Raw genomic sequence first — 21,854 nt, forward strand, 5'->3', positions numbered from 1 at the left:
GTATTACATGAACATCAGTAAATCAGGAACATATTCCCAACTGTGGTTGTGTCTGGTCAGTACAGTATAGGCAACTGGTTTGACTGAGTGAGAGGCTTTGGTTAGGGTCGGGAAGTAAGAGTTCTCCTTATGGAAGCTGCCAATTAAGGCCACCTTGGAGGTACGGAGACTTATAACCATAAACGCTCTACTGAGGGATTTTGGGACATATGTAAAAATGTTAGTCAAAAGCCTCTCACTCCGCTAAACCAGTTTCCTACACTGTACTGAAGAGATGCAAGCACACAAAAACAGCGCTGTCCAGTAGTGGATTATAAAGGTCCTTAAACCACACGTTGAAAGCAGGCAGAAAGGACACATCCTCCATTCTCCAAGTATCTAGTACCAGATGTAGGAAGTGGTTGCGGCCACTAATGATGTCTACAGTTTGGATTCTGTTCCTTCTGGAATAGATATATTGGTTTGGTTTTAATCCCACATCATGTTATTAGGCTTCTCGAAAGTCATGCTTGATGGTAAGGGGCTGCCTTGAATAGTAGCTAAGAGGTGTGGTTTTCTTTATCCCAGAATCCCCTAGTGGAGCGTTAATGGCTATAAGTTTCTACGTGGTTGCAAGTGAGCCTTTGGCTGGTTACACATGAACGCGCGCAGCCGGTGGAAACGTGCTGTATGGTGCTATGATCCCATGGGCTGCACACAGTGAAATGTACGGGAGTCCCTGCATTATATAGAAATATAATACATAAGTACAAAAATATTTGGGCGGATGGATTTCCCCAAAGCTAGTGCCCACTTTACAATTGGTCGAGCTTGTGCGATAAAACGTAACTTGGTATGTAATAATAAAACACTGCAAAACCAATCTTGTGGATAACAATAATAATAATTACAACTCCTGGATCTGAGACAGTTACAAAATATGTACAATCATCCACTATCAGTGAATTACAACATCAAAACATGTTAGATATATGCCCAAAGGAAAAGGGGTTTACCCTCGTCTGATGCTTGGAGTGGTGCGAGACCAATAGGGGAGAACAGGTTCCACAAAATCCTTTCTAATGTTGATACAAAATCCTACAAAAATCTATTTTTGCAATTGGATTGGGGTGGAGGGGTGTAAAGTAAAGTCAGGGTATTATCTTGTTGCGGACAGAAAGTATGGTGACCACGGGACCCTAATGTCGCCCTGTCCAAATGTGACCTAGAAAACTGCGATAGCCTCAACTTGGGGCCATAGTCCTAAACAACTACCACCCCTACAGGAACCTCAGTATAAAAATCCCTAGTGTAACCTATTGGTAATACATGGTCCCAGTCAGTTTGTTAGGGACCAGTTCTTCAAAACAGCTGTGGTAGCAAGCATTCCCGCATGTGGTTGGTGTACTTTTATTAATTGCATGTTTTTGTTTATGGACAATTTAAAAAAAAGCTTTTAAGTCATTTTCCAAATAAAGCATTTTAATAAGCAGTAATATCGAAAAAAAACTATATCAAAATATGTAAAATAAATGTGTACAGCATTAATCTCTCTCCCTTCTCCATGTTCATCTACAAATGCAGAGGGTGCTCATACAAAGCAAACTCACTTCTGTCACCCTGCAACTCCCTCCTCATCCTTTGCCGTGCTGACAACTCGAACGCAGTACTGATGTCATCATAAACAAGAGAATCTCTACTTTAAAATACAAAAAGGATTGTGTTTCTAGGTGAAACAAGAGATATCCACTGACTTACAGTCAGGAGTAGAGGTTGTATTTGAAAACCGCACTCACAACTGTAATTTTACCAGTGAACATCCCCAGTTCTGTGACATTCAGAATCTAAATCCTGGTGCATTGTTAAAGGCTTGATTCTCATCTTTAAAATTACACCCCTAAAGTCTTTCTACATGTCACAATTTAGAACATGTGGACATATGTAGGCATAAGTGTGTCGCTTACCATGGCATCTATATCACATCTGCACTGGGTATGTGCAATTAAGATGTATATAGAATTTGTAAAAGGGTGAAAGCAGTATGAGCATATCTCTGTCCCTATTCATACAGGGAACTATCCATCTGGCAAAGAAGCAGACATTTGGCACAGCATGCTGTTATCCAGTCAGTATACCTAAAGTCTTCTCTTCTGGTGTAGCCAATCTTGCAGTATAACAGACCTGGCTCCTGATCCTTAAAGGACATCTATCACCTGATCAAAGATTGTAAACCAAACATACAGACGTACTGGTGTGTGCCCCCTCTGGGGGGATCTCCTGTTATTTTAGCTTCTTATGCCCTAGTTTTTAAGAAAAAGGGGGTTTACAATTATGCAAATGAGCCGGAGGGGCTCTAGACTCCATTAACTCCTATGGAGTCGGGAGCCCCTCGGGCTCATTTGCATAATTATAAAAGCTTTTTTTTTCTTAAAAATCAGGGCATAAGAAGCTAAAATAAGAGCAGATCCTGCCAGAGGGGGCACACACCAGTATGTCTGTATGTTTGGTTTACAATCCTTGATCTGGTGATAGATGTCCTTTAAGACTTTTCTGCTTTATCAAAAACTGAGTAATTTTTAGTATTTAAACAGGGGTAACAGTTTTAGTGTGTAAATTCACCACTTGTTTAATACTCAGTTTGAATTCTTCTCAATGGCAAAAACAGACAGAAAATCTATATGTAAATCTATATGGAACACGTCAATTATTATAGTTTATAACATTTGTGGGGTTTGTAGTAGTGCAATATAATGCTACTCCCAAGGCTGGGGTCTAATATTTCAACCTGTATCCCCCAGTACAGGCATTTGGAATTTGACCACTAACTTTCAGATTCCAAAACTAGGCAGCATCTGACCAAGGTCTTGAGACATAGTTGGAAGGCACCAAGGGGGATAGGCAAAGAATGGTAAGGAGCAAGGTGAGGTTAGGGCTAGCAGGGTAGATTCAAAGATAGGTCAAAGCAGTTTCAGCACACAAATGATAAGAAGGGACAGAGCCATAATGCAAGCTAAGGGGAGAATATTTGTGGGAGAGAGCTATAAAGGAAAGCTATCAGAAGTAGATCTGATGGTAGATCCCTTCTGCCTCTGCCATATTCTGTAATTTAATAACCCTGGAATCTAACCTAATTTGTTAACTTTTTTATTTTAGTAATATGTAAATTACACGCAGAGGCTAATGGGGCGTGTCCCGGCATGGCCATGCACTGGGAGCTAAGGCTACACCACGCCCCAGTAGCCTCTGCAGGTAATTTACATATTACTAAAATAAAAAAGTTAACAAATTAGGTTAGATTCCAGGGTTATTAAATTACAGAATATGGCAGAGGCAGGCAGGAGTAATCTACCATCAGATCTTCTTCTCATGGTAGATTCCTCATGGTAGGTTTCCTTTAATGGTCTAATTACGAATCCATCTTTTGAATTAAAAGTTTATAAAATAAAAGCTATAATAAAAATTTACATAAAACACATTAGAGGTTATTGTGGACAGTACAGTTAAGAAGAGAAATGTAGCTGATACAATTAGTCTGTTGCCATGGCAGCTTCTTCTTCTCTCCACTCCGATAAACCATTTATGATTGTTATAACACAATTATTATTGCTTTCCTTTTGACTTATTTATATATATAATAAAGAAATATTAATTGCCGTCCTTATTACACAGATATAGTGACCCCATAATCTTTGTTTCTCTGCTGTTCCCATACCTCACTTTCCGCATGGTTACTGCCTTATATACACAGAGCCGGCTCATTCCTACACAGTGCCGGCTCATTCTATCACAGTGCAAGGAAGTTGCAGGTTTACAAACTGATAGTTTATGTCTCTGATGTTATATGTCGACAAGGTCTGTAAACATGAACAGTTTAATGACGCCCCGATGCGATTTAATGGGAAAGGAACCTGTGTGTTTCTGACATGGTGATTGTGTAGGGATCACAGAATCTCGAATGTGTTGAGCAGCCAAATATAAATGTATCATAGGTAAAAGTTACCAACGATGGATGTCATTGCTGTTTGTAAATAGTCATTTGCTTGTCATGAAGGTATCGCAGCTTTCCAGAGAAGTAGATGTGTTAAAGTACAGTCGGAGTGCCCCGTGCTAGAAGAAAACATGTACAGGCGTTCCTTTACTTAAGAACACTCAACTTACAGACGACCCCTAGTTAGAAATGGACCTCTGGTAATTGGTAATTTCCTGTACTTTAGCCCTAGGCTACTATGATAAGCTGTAACAGTTATCACAGGTGTCTGCAATTGAGATTTAGTGTTAATCCTGGTTCTTATGACAACCCAAAATTTAAAAATCCAAATGTCACAGAGAGCAAAAAAATTTTGGCTGGGATTACAATTAAATCCATGTTTCGGATCGCGGGTGCACCCGTGCGCTGCCCGGCCCTGGTCGAGAGTCATGGCGCGGGTGCTGCGGCTGCCTACTGCTGCTGCCCAGCTCCCCCGGGTCAGTACTTACTTGTCCCGGCTCCTGATGGCTCCAGTCCCTGGCTCCGGTCCCGCTCCTGCTTGTGGACTAGGCCGCGCGTGCCTGCCTCTTCAAGAATTTAAAGGGCCAGCGTCCTCCTTATTGGCACTGGCATCCCTGCTCTGCTATATATCCTGGCTACTCCCAGCATCCCCTGCCGGATCTTCAGGTCATCCTACTGAAGAGAAAGCCTCCCTAAACGTTTCCAGACGCCTCCGTATTCCCGTGTTCCTGTGGTGTTCCCGTGTTCCAATCCTGTGGCAGTCCTGTAATCCTGTGGCGGTCCTGTAATCCTGTGGCGGCCCGGTTATCCTGTCGCGGTCCGGTTATCCTATGGCGGTCCGCTTATCCTGTGGCGGTCCGGTATCCTAGTGGTCTTCCGAGGTGCTGCCAGAAAATAAGGGAAGCTCTGTGTAATGGGTCTATGAATGTTTTTATGTATTTTTTGATTTAATAAAGGATTTGTTACCACTTATAAACATCCTGTCTTGCTTTCGTGATTTACTATCTGTATTTAGGATGTTTATGCTGGGGCCTTCTTTTCCCAGCTTTACTTCTTTAGACCCTATTTTTGTCAAAAATGTCTTCTATGAATGGCAGGCTGAATGCAATCCAGCTTTCCCAAGGTCCTGAATGTTTTAGCTGTTTTTTCAGCAAAACCATTCAACTCAGGAATTAAACAATATGTTTCTGCATCTGTGAAGCTACAGCAGTCTCAATGTATGTTTGGTTCATAATGCATGAAATCAAATGTTAAGTTTCCTAAAAAATTTGCTCTATAACTGCCTCATTTACTGGCAAGATAAATTCCCCTCCTAATCTGCCAATGTTATCGATGCTTTTTCCACTCTCCTTGTTCCCTGGCTTGCTTCCTATCTGCTCAGGGCATGCTCAAAGGAATATTCCCACAAAGACAAGATTCTTAAATATACAAAATAACACATTCTCTAATTCCAAAAATATAGAATTTAACAGAAATAATTCGGACCTGTCTCTATTAGTCCTGTTGTATTGACTTTCGGTTACCCCCAGATCTGAGCGTAAATTTTCTATATTCTAGTGGTAGGGCAGGGCACATTCTTCTCATGAATAGTTTCTCCCCTCTGCCTCCTCCCACTCCATTACAAGATGAGCTCAGACACAGGCACTTCCTGCTGGGAAGCAGCAGTGCACACAGGCTTACTCTACAAGCTGCAGATAAGACAAGGTCTATATCCGGGGGGGGGGGGGCACTGTTTGTCTGTTATAGCTCAGGTGTAGCAGAGCTGACAGTGTTTGTTGTAGTGCAGATGTAGCAGAGCTGAAGTGTGGCATTTTGTGTTATATGCATCTCATGGATCTCATCAACTCTAATCTCTGATCTGTCTCATCTCTCTTTTTCTTTGTGTTAGATAGTAGTAGAGTGTCCAGAAGCTAAATAAAAGTGTAAATAAACCTGTACCCTGATAATCTAAGCACATTGTTAGCACACAGTATCTCATAACACTAGAGGGATCATGAATTGTCTGCTTAGAGAGACCCTGTCACACTCTGGAATTTTACACTGACCATCCCTAAGTGATAGGAGCTAAAACAGCAGTAAAATTTTAAAGTCAAAGTTAAAAATGATCTTTACTGTGTAATAAATCTCCCACAATAATTCCGCTCTACGCTTTTGCTGTCTATGGGCATGAGGCTGCTGTAAAACATATCCCTAAGTGCTGTTATTGGAGATCAGACAAGATGAGGCCACCCCATAAGCATGGGCAAGTTATACACAAGTTATACTTTTGTTTTTGTTTTCACAAGGTTAAATCAACAATTGGTGACACATTCCTTTTAATCCACAGGCAAAGGATATTTTCAGACCAACTTGTTTTGACCTTTAGCTTCTTTGTTGTTTTTTTTTTCATTATTGTATCCCAAGACTCATAACTAATTATTTGTAATTAGTGATAGCTCCACAAGGGGATTGTTTTTTGTGGGATGAGATAACTTCCCAATGGTACAATGGATTCATTGGATTACGATATGTGCTGCAATCACTTTACAGGAAGAGGTGGGTGAGTATTGTAGAATCAGAAGAAGTTCCCACCTGTTGATTACAGCTGCAGTATACCTCTTGTGTCATCATCTTATCCTCATAGACTGTAAGCTCTTGTGTCATCATCTTATCCTCATAGACTGTAAGGTCTTGTGGCATCACCTCATCCTCATAGAGTGTAAGGTCTTGTGTCACCCCCTCATCCTCATAGACTGTAAGCTCTTGTGTCACCCCTTCATCCTCATAGAGTGTAAGCTCTTGTGTCACCCCCTCATCCTCATAGACTGTAAGCTCTTGTGTCACCTCTTCATCCTCATAGACTGTAAGCTTTTGTGTCACCCCTTCATCCTCATAGACTGTAAGCTCTTGTGTCAACCCCTCATCCTCATAGACTGTAAGCTCTTGTGTCATCCCCTCATCCTCATAGACTGTAAGCTCTTGTGTCACCCCCTCATCCTCATAGACTGTAAGCTCTTGTGTCACCTCTTCATCCTCATAGACTGTAAGCTTTTGTGTCACCCCTTCATCCTCATAGACTGTAAGCTCTTGTGTCACCCCCTCATCCTCATAGACTGTAAGCTCTTGTGTCCCCCTCATCATTATAGACTCTAAGCTCTTGTGTCACCCCCTCATCCTCATAGACTGTCAGCTCTTGTGTACACCCCCTCATCCTCATAGACTGTAAGCTCTTGTGTCCCCCTCATCCTCATAAACTATAAGCTCTTGTGTCACCCCCTCATCCTCATGGACTGTAAGCTCTTGTGTCACCCCTCATCCTCATAGACTGTAAGCTCTTGTGTCCCCCTCATCATTATAGAATGTAAGCTCTTGTGTCCCCCTCATCATTATAGAATGTAAGCTCTTGTGTCCCCCTCATCATTATAGACTCTAAGCTCTTGTGTCACCCCCTCATCCTCATAGACTGTCAGCTCTTGTGTACACCCCCTCATCCTCATAGACTGTAACCTCTTGTGTCATCCCCTCATCCTCATAGACTGTAAGCTCTTGTGTCATCCCCTCATCCTCATAGACTGTAAGCTCTTGTGTCATCCCCTCATCCTCATAGACTGTAAGCTCTTGTGTCACCCCCTCATCCTCATAGACTGTAAGCTCTTGTGTCATCCCCTCATCCTCATAGACTGTAAGCTCTTGTGTCACCCCTCATCCTCATAGACTGTAAGCTCTTGTGTCACCCCCTCATCCTCATAGACTGTAAGCTCCTGTGTCACCCCCTCATCCTCATAGACTGTAAGCTCTTGTGTCACCCCCTCATAGATTGTAAGCTCTTGTGAGCAGGACCCTCACTTCTATTGTTTCACATGACTGTTATTACTCTGTAATGTCTTATTTTATTTGTATATGTTCCTCAGAATCTATATAGTGCAACCGAATAGGAGGCACTATATAAATAAAGATTATTATTATTATTCATCCCTGGGCTCCCCAAGTTATGTCAGGGCTTTAGAGAGGGTAGAAGTACACAGCCAATTTTGAGGTCCTCAGTAATTACTGGTAACCACTTATATAAAATCGTTCCTAATGCTCTGGATATTTATAAGCTTCCATCTAATACTATGATGGCTCCTTGAGACAAGCCAACACTCAGCATCTGTAAGATCTTGTATTAAAGTAAATGTTGTGACGCCAGAAACACAAAATATTTTTCAATATTTCACTTAAAGGGAACCTGTCATTCAAATTAACCCACCCAAAATACTTAATTAAAACTATGAATAAAAAGCACTGCCCTTATGCCTAAATGGCTGCAACGTTAAAAAATCAGTATGTAAACTTATATGCAAATCACCTGAGGTGAGTCCAATCACAGTAAGAGAGTCCTGCATATTCATTGTTCCTTGCACTTCCTTGCCTTCCTGTTCCTGATTGACAGGTCTCATTGCTACCAACGTGCTGCTGATATTGGAATTAGTACTTAGGGACTGTCTGCAAATATTCAACTAGAGACATATACAGCTTTGTTTACTTCTTAGAAGGGGTAGGAATTGCTACACAATGCCTTGCTGGAATGAAGCATGTGACTTGCTGAAGAGAATTCCTGAGGATGGAGTAGCAGGTGAGAGAGTCAGTGGCTGTGTGAGACTCAGTTCTGCTATATCATTAAGCACTCCCTCAGGAAGGTGGGGGTTAAGAGTTACACTGACTATATGAAGAGAAATCATCTTTGCTCCTTACCCTTGGTAAATGGGCTCAGGTTGGCTGTGTCAGCCTTAGTGAGGAGGGCGGGGTAGCATGACTGTATACTGCATTTCCCGCCTCCTTGACTTGAACAGAGGACATCAATAAAAGCATATTTTAGAAGAACAGTGGTTCTAATCCCTTGGATAGAGACATCAGTGAAACATGTATAAAGACGTGATGGGGACATCGCTGGTGACAGGTTCTCTTTAAGCAACATCTGGCATCTGCACGGATGACCTAAAAACAGCTGCTATGAAAACGCGGTAAAACGCTGTGTGAATCCGGCCTAAAGCGATTGATAATTGTTTTGTGACATGTAAACGGGTCTATAGATTACAGCCGTCATGCCGTGTTTAACCACAGACTATTACTGCTCCTCGCTGATTATCTCTGACAATAGCCCGGAGGAAGAAGGATGTTATTTCTATTGTTACAGAGGGATGGAACGCGCTCCCCTGGGAATATAGGAATAATCATAAATGAAAGACACCACCTTCTAATAGATTCTTAGATGAAATGAAAACTGGTGGATTTTACTCATAGTTGTGTGGTCAAAGTTTTGTTTAACAATTCTAAGACCACCCATAGGCTGCTGAGCCCAACCATAAAGAAATACTAGTTCATGGGGAACCGGATAAAGGGTAGACCTCCCACCATCCTAGAAGAGTTTTTACACAAAAGAGAACAATTCTTGGTTGTTATTTCTCTGCTGCCGCACCACTAAGTTGTTTGTACCACCCAGTCCTAGAACCTACGTCCACTAGTCTATCCCAGGAGTATAAGTGACGTCACAGTACAGCTCCAACAAGCTATTATACCCCATGTCTCCATTCAATAAGAAAATTGAATACAGCCTTCAAATATGACAAGTTGAACATTGCCACTTGAGGGGCATTCTGTCTCAGTGGCTAAAACTGTTGTGCTGCAGGACTAAGTTCTTAGCTTTGTTTCTAACACAACCCTAAGAAGGAAACTTCTATGGACAGGTCTTCTAGATGTAGTCAATGACCTTAACGGAAACCTACCACTACGGATCTACTTATTAAGGTAGATCCGGTGGTAGGTGCATCTAATGTATGTAATGATAGCCCTTTTTAGGGCTAATCCTTTACTCCCATCTATCTTTTCTAATATTTAATCAGGGTAATATGCAAATTTTCTAAAGAGGCCACTGGGGTGTGGAGTAGCCGGAGTTGAGGCTGCACAGTGCGGCTTCTCCACACCACAGTAGCCTCTTTGATCCTCCTACCCAGAGATCTTCACTCGTCAGCACTGTAGCTGCACGCTGTAGATATCTGGTAGGAGGATCAAAGAGGCTACTGGGGCATGGAGTAGCTGTGCCGTGCAGCCTCTGCTCCAGTTACTCCACGCCCCAGTAGCCTCTTTAGAAAATGTGCATATTATGTGCGATTCACCAAGACCCACGATCTTGGTGAATCGCTTCGGACTTCATCCTCGTCAGACAGTCCGGATCGGGGATCGCTCTATAACATGCTTCTTAGTGAAGCGTGGCAGCTCCGAATCCTTGTCGGACAGCGCACCTCGGGGATCGCGAAGGGACAGGTGAGTAAATGTGCCCCACTGTCTCAGTGGCTAAAACTGTCTTGCAAAAGTCTCAAAATGCATAAAAAATCTCAGCATATAGGACAGCAGGGGACTGGAGTAAGGTCAAGACTTTTTGCAAAAGTCTCAAGTCATGAATTTGGCTTTGCATGGTGTTGCACTAGTGGTAGTTCTACATTTAGGCCGGATTAATGAAGAGGTGTTTATAGTCCAGGAAAGCCAATGATAAATAACCCCCATTAATTTCAAAAATGCTGTATTGAGATCTGATCTATATTTGTAATTGTTGGCCTGCCTTTACAAACAAATATTTTACATGTAAAAAAAAACATTTTTTGGATTTCCATTTGCATATTTTTAATTAAGAGTGATTTTAAATATGTAAAGTTCCAATTATTACCTTGGGTTTTGTGGGGTTTTTTTTTAGGTTTTGTTTCAAGGAGCATGTATAAATGTTTGTGTTTTTATTTTTATTAATAAAAATGCAAATTGCGATTTACTTTTAACTAAAATAATCAACACGATGTTAAAAATCGCCAACATGCGATTCATAAAATAAATCCCACATATTTCCGATGAGAGACAAATTAGAAGAAATTTTTAAAAAAACGCAAACAAAAGAACATAGAACATGGAGACATTTATCACAAGATAAAAATACTATGTTAACTTAGGCACATACATGGAACAAGGGGCCAGATGTATCACAGTTCTGCGCTCAAGTCTCATTGTTGCGCCAGAATTATCACAAGCCACAACCATCTGTGATGAGTTGAGTTCCTGCCTCTTATTAATCATTTTACTTTAGGAGCAGTTTAGGCGTTAGATTCGAGCAGTTACATGTGATCCTGCTACAAGCTCCTCTTTGCTTCTCTACCGCACCCCAGCATGAGAATGACCCCCACAGCAGAGCCCAGGTGTGTGACACCCTGCACCCAGTGATCTCTTCAGCAGGGGCTTCTCCTGGAGGGGATCACCCAGTGCTGATCTTCTGCTGCCCCCCTGTAACTCTGGCCAGTATCCTTCTAAGACAACAGTGTTATCATCCTGCTTCACGGGGGACATCTCCCTGTCCTGTTTCTCCCCCTCTACTTGCTCTTCTATCCTGCTACACAGGGACACTTCTCTGTACTGTCTGTAAAATCCTGCAAACTTCTCTCCTGTCCTACTCTGAGCTGCTGCTTTTGCAGATTGTTTATAAATAGAAGGTCATGAACTGTAAACAGAGGCTGCACGCAGGGTCTGTAGTGTCTGCTGAGCTCTGCTGCTGGGAATAAGCTGCTCTGCACAAGAGCTCAGTGCTTCTTCTCAGTGTACGCCACCTTCAGGCTGGAGTGGTTTTGCACCTAAATTGCACCTAAATGAACAAGTTGCTAAAGATGAATGATTATTAGGCGGAGCAAAACACCTGAAGTGGTAGGATAAATGAGGGAAAGATGGTTATTTTTGCTGTGCGGCTAGTTTGGTGTTTAGTCGCAAATCTGGCGCAAATACAGTGCGACAGTATGAAAAGGCGCAAAAACAACAGAAAAAAACTAGCAATACATCTGGCACAAGGTCTATAACAATACATCATTTCAAAAACAAAAAAATGATAAATGTCACCCATCATCCCTTGGTAGTAGTGGTGCTGGGCCTCCCGACTCTTAGACCTGGATTTCTGTGGAAGGTCCAGCCCTGGAACGCTGGCGGGAAATAGGATACATTCCGTAATATTGTCAGGAGATAACATGATATTTCAAAAACTTACCTCGGACAACCCATTTAAGGTTATCTTTGTCTTTATTGTACATATGTGCCCACATCTTTATAGAACATCTCATGTGTCTTCTTACTAATGATTTGTGTAAAGGTTAATGTTCCCACATCCATTAAGAGCCCTTTTTATACAATACATGATATATCAGCCTTGGCAGCAGCCGCCTGACACAGACAATAAACTTTACGATTTCCTAAGTTCTTTTCAATATATTCTTATTTATCTTCATTGAACTTAATTTGCTTCTAATCCTTCCAAGCTTACGACTTCTCTATATCCCTCTGTAATACAATTCCATCCCGTTCACTGGTAATTACTCTACATGGCTTCTTATAATATGAATGCATTGAAACTTACTCAGGGACATTAATGATATATATTGAAAAAAAATGGGTTACGAAATTAAACTACAGATAGAAGCCTAAATGGAAATCTTCATCTGTAATGCTTGGTGTTACAATAGTAACTTAAAGGTCTATTCTTAAAGGGTTTAATATATTGATAACCTTGGTCTGTCACCTGGAACTCCTCCCGAGCAGCGGTCGCTAGAATCTGGATGGTGCCAAAAGAAAAAAGCTCAAGTCATTGGGGCACATTTACTTACCCATCCTGGTTTGTTCCCCGAAAGTGCATTGTCCGACATTCATACACTCTGCCGTGATTCACTAAGATTGTGCGCCCCATATCCTTCATGTGTCGCTTCCCCGCTCAGGTCCGCCGGAGTTCACCTTATTCTTCCCGATGTATGTAAGGGCTTGATCTTGCAACACAATCCCGCGCTCAGTCCGAATCAGTCAGATCGTCCCACGGCCCCTCGATTTCTGTCGCATGAAAGCCACCGCAGCCACGCCACAATCCAATCGCGTGTGACAAAATCCCCAGTTAAATACCTGTCACAGTGGCGCAAATCCCGTAAACGTTGGAAAATCCAACAAAAGTGCGGCCACAGACCAAGGGGCATAACTACAGGGGTAGCAGCCATAGCAGCTGCTATGGGGCCCACAGTGTCAGGGGGCCCCAACATCTGGGGTATTTGGTGTGAATATACTATATGCATGTATTTATGATGTGTATATGCTCTAAATGTGTTTGCATATGTGATGTATATATGCTGTATGCCTGTGTATATGATGCATGGGGTTATATGGTAGTGTATGTATGCGTATACAAATGGAGTGTATATACTATATGTACATTTTTTAAGGGGTAAGTGGGACCCCATTCAGAAATCCGCTATGGGGCCCTGCCTGTCCTAGTTACGGCACTGCACAGACCCTTAGTAAATAAGCCCCCTCTCATTGTGCTCTCCCCATTTAGTGGCCCCCTTACCTCTCCCTTAGATTGTTGCCCCCATAACTCCTTCACATCGGGGTCCACACACCTCCCTCACATTGTGGCCCCCTAAAATTGTTCCCCCCACCTCTCCCTCACATTGGGTCGCACTTTCCTGAGTGACTTGAAAAATCATATACCTACACTTCCCGTTCCTGGGCAGCAGTTGACCTTCCTCCTCCCCTAATGTGTGCAGCTGTGAAGCCATCAGACGCAATTATGTCATCACTGCTCCCTACATTACCATTGCATTTAAAGGGAACCTGTCATCAGCAATTGGCACAACAAACCACTATCAGGATATTGTTACACAGTGTAACGCCTTGTAGTTTTTATTTCTTTCATGACTAAGTGTGAGGGCATCATTTAGAAAATCAACTTTGAAGTGAGTTGTGAATTGATTGTATAAAGTCAAGGAAAACACTGAAGTCAAGGTGAGGAGCTCTGAACGTCCTCCTCTGTCCTTGCCATTATGTATATCAGACTTCAGGAGATCTGGTTAGTGATATCTCTGGATGCAGGACCATCAATTTCAGTGAAGGCGGCTTTCTGAGAAAGAGAGAGCTTGACTCCGCCTCCATGACTTTATACAATCAATTTACATCTCACTTCAACGTAGATTTTCTAAATGATGCCATCACACTGGGTCATGAAAGAAACACTATCTGGAAGGTGTTTAGCTGCTTGGCAATATACTGTTAGTGGTTTATTAGTCAGTTTCTGCTGACAGGTTCCCTTTAACTCTTTCTTTGTCCAGAGGACAACGCTAAAGTTGAAACCAGGATCAACTTCATCTATACAAGCCCAAAATCAGTGACAATCCCAATGGATCCAGGATGGTTGGGGGGTATCCCATCAGTCATGTAAACTTCAAATTGAGTGACTGTTCCGGTAAGGGGTCCTCAACGTTGGCCTTCTGACACGTAAATCCTTAGTCCTGTCGAAACCTCCTCACCTTGTGAGATCCTTGATCGTGAGGTAATTACTCCTTTTAAATTTGTTTATAAGAGCAACAAGTTATTTCTTGTAGCGACTCAATTACGTACATATCGACTGACAGGAGTTGCGATGACATGGCACGGATAGGTTTGTGACGGAGTTTGTGTCTCGGGGGAGGGGGGGGGAGCAACGCTGCGCAATGTGCTGGAGTGAGGAAGGAGAGGCGAGTTGAGTTATTTTTGCAAATGATCTCCTACCAGTGAATCTCACAGAAGCTAAACTGCCGGAGCCGGAACGTTTGATGTAAGGCACAGGCAAAGAATCTGATGAGAGAGATACGGAGGCAACTGGGAATCGACGGAAAGCCTTTCGTGAGCAAAGCAGATGTCTTTCAGGGGACCTTGCTTTAATGTAATGGACATCAGAAACATTTGGTGGGGGCACGTTACTTTCATACAATGAATGTATTATTGCTATTATAAACTGGAATACCGCACGCCTGGGCAGGAGGGAAGGCTTATTCTTAGTGATAAACCTCTTTTCATGTTTCGGTCTCTCTCGGTTCACGTCAATCATTCTCTTGGAGGTCACACCAAAAAAAAAATAAAAACTAATTCCACGGGGGTCAACCTTTTCAGCCTTCACTCCTTATCCATTTGTCGAAATATAGAAGAGGTAAAGTGATAACATGCTGTAAAATGCGCCAAAGTCTAATCGCTCCATGTGCATAATTACCAGGCCCCCCCCCCTACTGATTTCCCGAATAATATCGCGCCTGATAAGATTAACATGAAGCGTTCAATCTCCACAGGACTAAAAAAGGACACAACGTCAATGAAATGAGTAGAAAGAAAAGACAAAAAAAAAAAAATCCATTGTCACTTTTTCTCTGGGGGATGTTTTTTCTGAAGGTAATCTCATTTTTTTTCTCTCACCAGCTGCAATTCTAGATGACCCAATGGGATGCAGTAGGGGAGAGCGACTTTCAATCACACTAGCCAAGGACAGAATAAACCGGACCCCCGAGAGACAAGGAAAATCCAAACTGGAGGTGGACATCTTTGAGCTTTTGAGAGACAGCGAGTATGAGACGGCGGAAACAAGTAGGACATTTTTTTTCTAATGATATTATAATGCAAATCTGCTTCATAATACGCTGTAATTAACTAATGATTATATACGTGGGAGGGCGGCAAGTAATCATGGAAACCCATAACAAAACGAAGAATTGTACTAAGTGTATCAGCAGGAGTCAGAGCATATTAACCAGTGTAATAATATAATGCACATAGTGATGTCACAGTACAGGGATAATACACTAATACACTCAGTGATGTTACACTAAAGTGATAATGCACATAGTAATGTCACAGTACAGGGATTATGCCCACAGTAATGTCACAGTATAGGGATAATATACACAGTGATGTCACAGTACAGGGATAATACACACAGTGATGTCACAGTACAGGGATAATACACTCAGTGATGTTACACTAAAGTGATAATGCACACAGTAATGTCACAGTACAGGGATTATGCATAGAGTGATGTCATATAACAGGGATAATACACACAGTGATGTGACAGTACAGAGAGAATACACACAGTGATGTGACAGTACAGAGAGAATACACACAGTGATGTGACAGTACAGAGAGAATACACACAGTGATGTCACAGTACAGGGATAATACACACAGTGATGTGACAGTACAGAGAGAATACACACAGTGATGTCACAGTACAGGGATAATACACACAGTGATGTCACAGTACAGGGATAATACACACAGTGATGTCACAGTACAGGGATAATACACACAGTGATGTCACAGTACAGGGATTATGCACACAGTAATGTCACAGTATAGGGATAATACACACAGTGATGTCACAGTACAATGATAATACACACCGTGATGTCACAGTACAGGGATAATACACACAGTGATGTCACAGTACAGAGATAGTACACACAGTGATGTCACAGTACAGAGGTATTGCACACAGTGATGTCACAGTACAGGGATAATATACACAGTGATGTCACAGTACAGAGATAATACACACAGTGATGTCACAGTACAGGGATAATACACACAGTGATGTCACAGTACAGGGATAATACACACAGTGATGTCACAGTACAGAGATAATACACACAGTGATACCACATGTGGAAGATTTGGCCCGGTAGAGACCGTGGTAGCGGGGTGCTGTGATGCAGTTCAAGACAGTGACACCAGGATACAGTCCAAACAGGTCTTGCCTGCGTTTATTGCAGCAAAATAAACCAGCCTTTACATTCAGGTATTTAAGTAAACAAACAAAAAACCTACCCGTCAGGGTGTTAACTATACAAGTAGTCCACTAACTCACACTTATACAGAGGTCACGTGGCTGCTCCAGACACAGAGGTCAGGGCTGTGTCCTCTCAGCCTCCTTCCACAGAGAGAACACACACTCCACTCTGCTGAGTCATTTTATGCAGCCTCATTAGTCTGCACCCATCACCTGTGTCCAAGGTGCTGGACAAACCCACCTCAGCACTAAGGCCTTGCATAGAAGCAAAACCTAGGGGAAACATACCGCCCATCCACAGTTAACCCCTTCAGTGTCTCACATACCCTCCCCCTCTGTTTGACCCTGTGGGGACGAACACTTTTGGCCATCAGACAGTGGGTACGGGATAGGGCATCGGCATTCCCATGCAGCTTTCCTGCTCGATGTTCCACCGTGAATTTAAAATTCTGGAGCATGAGGAACCACCTTGTGATCCTGGCGTTCCTCTCCTTGGCCTGACTCATCCAGGTTAGGGGAGAGTGATCAGTCACTAGTGTAAACTGCCGCCCTACCAAATAATACCTCAGGGATTCCAGAGCCCATTTGATCGCCAAGCACTCCCTCTCAACTATACTGTAGTTCTTTTCAGGAGGTGTGAGCTTGCGGCTCAGGAATGTTACAGGATGTTCCTCACCCCCCACTACTTGGGACAGGACAGCCCCCAAGCCCACGTCAGAAGCGTCAGTCTGTACAATAAAGGTCTTGGTGAAGTTAGGGGTGATCAGTACCGGTCCCTCACACAAAACCGCCTTAAGTCGATGAAACGCCTCCTCAGCCTCTTCACTCCACTTTACCATCACCGTCCTGCTACCCTTAGTCAGGTCAGTCAGGGGTGCCGCTATTGTCGCAAAAACGGGGATAAATCGGCGATAATAGCCCACTATGCCCAGAAAAGCCCTCACTTGCTTCTTGCTCAAAGGTCGTGGCCACTGCTGGATCGCCTCTACTTTATTTACTTGGGGTTTGATGACCCCTCGCCCAATACGGTACCCCAGGTAACGGGCCTCTTCCAGACCCAGTGCACACTTTTGGGGGTTCGCTGTCAGCCCTGCTGCCCTCAGGGAGTCTACCACTGCTTGTACTTTGGCTAGATGACTCTCCCAGTCGGTACTATAGACTATGATGTCATCCAAGTAGGCCGAGGCATAACACAGTACAGGGATAATACACACAGTGATGTCACAGTACAGGGATAATACACACGGTGATGTCACAGTACAGAGGTAATACACACAGTGATGTCACAGTACAGGGATAAGACACATAATGATGTTACATACATGGTGTGGTGTATGAAGTGCTGTCAAAATCCTAGAATAATAGACATAAGGATATTATAGCAATTTGTTGTATGTTTTTATGTTTACTAACATTACTGATAAAATGATTCAAAAACTTTTCCTCCAATCAGCATGGGCGGTGCAGGGTATTGCAGCAAAGCCCCATTGAAGAGCATGTCTCATATAGGGATATTCTAGATTTTAGTTATTGATCATTTATCCTTATGTGATCAGTATCAGCTTGGTGGCAGCATGACACATGTTAGGTAGTAAAGTGACTGAAGCCAACACCAATCACATTTTACAGGCCGAGTGATAACACATCGTCACATTCAAGGGAATGAGTCTGAGAGATAATACGAAGAACATCCACTAAAGTAATGAAATTGAATGAGTGCTGAGCTACACCACTGTAAGAGCTATCCCCATCCTGATTACAGTGGTGCAACAATCTCCGCTGCCATCAGCAGATCTGTGGAAATGCTGTAGCCCCACCAATTACCGCATACTGACCTTGACCTATCCTCCTACTGACCTTGACCTATCCTCCTACTGACCTATCCTATCCTATAGTCTAGGAAAACTCTTAAAACACCCATCATGTGGAAAGGAATTAAGTAGTACAACCAGTTAGTATTAAATCTCATAATGGAACTTCCCAGGAATCCTGGAAAACATTTTAGGTGCTTCCCATTCCAGCAGCTTCGGGGGTCTCCTGATCTTTGGCCCATCCTATCCTGCCAATGTGTGGCCCCATGGGCACCTGGGATGTCACTTCCTTGATGTCACAAGAGATTTATCCATCTGCCACTCATTGGTAAAATGAACAGTTAAAGGAAACCTATCACATGATATGGTAGGTGTAAGATGGAAATACCGAGCACCAGCTCAGGGTGCGCTGGTGCCGGAGCTTATTTTTGTTAGTGTCCTAAACTGCTGTATCGCGGTTTAAAACACTTTTTTAATCTTTATAGCCGAAGCTGCTTCGGCGCACCAAGCGTGCGTGCGGCTCCACGGCATTTCCTATGTAGGCGCACGCACGGTCGCGTGCATGGTGCGCCGAGCGCGTACCACTGTGCGCTGAAGGAGCTTCGGTTATAAAGTTTAAAAAGTGTTTTAAACAGCGGTGCAGCGGTTTAGGACACTAACAAAAATAAGCTCCGGCATCAGCTCACCCTTAGCTGGTGCTCGGCATTTCCATTTTACACCTACCATATCATGTGGTAGGTTTCCTTTAACTAATCTTACTGTTAAAGGGAACTTGTCACCAGGGACCTCATTTTCACTATAGACAGGTTGCAGGAGCCCATTACAGCTGCAGTGCAAATATGTCTTTCTGCTTTCTCTAAGCATTTGCATTACAATATAATTGTGTGTTATAACTTACCAGACTTCCTGACATAATCCTCTGTGTAGTCCCAGGGGTTGGGCTTTGGTTTGGATGTATTTCAAAAAACAACATGTGACTGCACAGCCCTCAGCCTTTGTGCTCCTATACAGTTCCTCCCTCTGCCACTGATGTCAGTTCACCAGGCTGTGACCTCTGTGAAGGAGCAGGAGGGAAGAGCTGTAAGGGAGTAAAAAGCTGTGGGCTGAGAGCTGAGTAGTGAACAACACAGACAAGTCACATGTTGTTTTTTAAATACTTCCAAACCAAAGCCCAACCCCTGGGATTACACAGAGGATTCTGTTAGGGTGCAAGGTAAGTTATAACACACAATTATATTGTAATGCAAATGCTTACAGAAAGCAGAAAGCCACATGTGCACTGCGGGTGTGATGGGCTTCTGTAACCTTTCTTTAATGAAAATGCGGTCTCTGGTGACAGGTTCCCTTTAACTAGTCTATTTTTTAATGCCATTTATTTCCTTCATATGGTACTAGAATCAAACTACATTTTTAAAATTAATGTTATTTATGCAAAAAAACAAATTCAATACAAAAGAAATAGCATAACAACATCAAATATTTCATATTTTCTACCCTTGCCCTCTTCCCTCCTTCTTGTCCAGTTTGTGCACTGGAAGGACCTTAGTAAGTATGTGTTGTATGAGGATTTCATGGCTGGAGGTCCTTCTCTTTATTATTTCTGCAGGACAGTATCAAACTTGACAACTGGTTAAGGAGATCATGGGCCCCCTAAAAGCTTTGGGCCCCGGACGGTCACCAAAACCGCTTATATTATAATCTGTTACTGATTTGTTCAATTTCTATGTGGTCTTCCCTAAACAAAACTATTGAATTTATTTCATTTCTGCATTGAAAAAGTCTTTATACAAGTCGTCCACATTAGTCATGGATCTAAGCTTTAGAAATGGGACAACTGCCCTGCTGATTCATTGCGAGTAATCCGCAGAGAGTGAGAAGAGTGATAATTTATGTACATGATCAATCTGTCTGGGATTCGCTGTATTGTTTTGCTTTGGGTCAAATCCTGATTCCTTCCATAAAAATGGAGGAGAGAAGAAAAGACTTGATCAGTCATAAATAACCTAGAATTTTATCTCCTTGTAACAGTGTGCCAGATCCTTCCTAAAGGCGTCTTGGGGGTTCTGGGACCATCGTTCAGTCCGTCATCCAGCTCCATCATCAGCAATATCTGTGGAGAGAAGGAGGTGAGCCGGCTCTCGTAATAAATCTATCTCACGCTCTGCTCTTCTCACCTGGCATGACACATTTGTCATTTCTTTTCTTTGGTCTTCTACTCCATCTTTTGTTAGATGTTTTTCTCTGATTTGTTTGACAATTATGTCAGTAATATAGAAGGAAATATTCAACAATTGCTTACCCTCATACATCACATAACAGATGTCTATGCATCCATTTGAAGCACTAAACCAGCAGTCGGAGTCACTCCTTTGTATAGGGTAATTATTCTAAATTTGCTCCGGTTATAAGGATATAATAATCAGGTAGCTTGTAATGTAACTCAGAAGTATAATATCAGCTTTAAGGTATCTTATAGATAAGATATGGAGGTCAATGTAGATTAAGTTAATCATATAGTTGACGGAACAAATCTGAGGTGTCCTGGACACTCTGCCCAAGAGGGTCCTCAAATTCGTCCTTTTGCTCTTGAGGTCTCCTGGGTGGATACTGGAGATGTCACTCAGGAGTAGAGAGAAACAATGAATTACAAAATTACCAATACACATTGGGGCTCATTTACTAAAGTTCCGCGGACAGCATTTACGCCGGGTTTCCCAATGATTTCCAATTTGCGCCACATTTAACAGGGTTTTCTGGCACATTCGATCAGATTTCAGCGCAAATCGGGGGGGCGTGGCCGTCAGACAACCCGACGGATTCGGACTACGCACGGGATTTAAAATTCAAATTGTGTCTCAAGACACGCACTTAAAAGCACCGGGAAGAAGAAGGTGAACTCCGGCAGACCTCAGCGGGGGAGCGACACATGCAGGAAATCAGACGCACGAGCTACGTGAACCGCGCCACAAGCTCGACAGACCGTCCAGATCGAGGTTTGCGACAGGACCGGGTAAGTAAATGGGCCACATTGAATCTATCAGTGGAGACTGAAGGAAGTCAACCAGAATAATAATCCTGGGAAGTAAATTAAGAAGGTTTTAGCCCCAGGATCAACCTTCCACACTTTTTCTTTACATTTTGGTAGAAATCATCTGTAGCCTGTATGGAGAGTGAGACCAATTTCACACAAGAGTACGATGGACTTATATTTGTGCATATGTGCATAAGTGTTTCTTAAAAAACTACCGCAAGACCGTATTGAATATAAAAAACTACCGCAAGGAAGAGTTCTTAGTATATACAGTAAAGTTCGAAATTTAACAGATGAGAAACAAAAGATTGTTATATTTGGCCACTGTCTGACCAAAATAACTCACTATAGGAAATAAAAGTATGTACTTTTTTTCCTACAATGGCTGACCAATGTCAACATATGCTGTGGGCAGGGTCTTAACATGTG

The 21,854-nt window shown here is 42.6% G+C and overlaps 1 protein-coding gene across 4 annotated transcripts in view; it reads left to right on the forward strand.

Moving 5' to 3' along the window:
- The window catches only part of GRIK4 (glutamate ionotropic receptor kainate type subunit 4), a 210,134-nt gene that overhangs the window by 115,746 nt on the left and 72,534 nt on the right, over positions 1 to 21,854 (forward strand). For all 4 annotated transcript variants that reach the window (XM_072155633.1, XM_072155630.1, XM_072155632.1 and 1 more), the window contains 2 exons: positions 15,218 to 15,382; positions 20,423 to 20,520. In XM_072155633.1, coding sequence (XP_072011734.1) covers positions 15,238 to 15,382; positions 20,423 to 20,520 — 243 coding nt within the window. In that variant the 5' untranslated portion in view covers positions 15,218 to 15,237. The remainder of the gene's footprint in view (positions 1 to 15,217; positions 15,383 to 20,422; positions 20,521 to 21,854) is intronic.

Source organism: Engystomops pustulosus, chromosome 6 (genome assembly GCF_040894005.1).
Source record: "Engystomops pustulosus chromosome 6, aEngPut4.maternal, whole genome shotgun sequence".
Classification (NCBI taxonomy): Eukaryota; Metazoa; Chordata; class Amphibia; order Anura; family Leptodactylidae; genus Engystomops; species Engystomops pustulosus.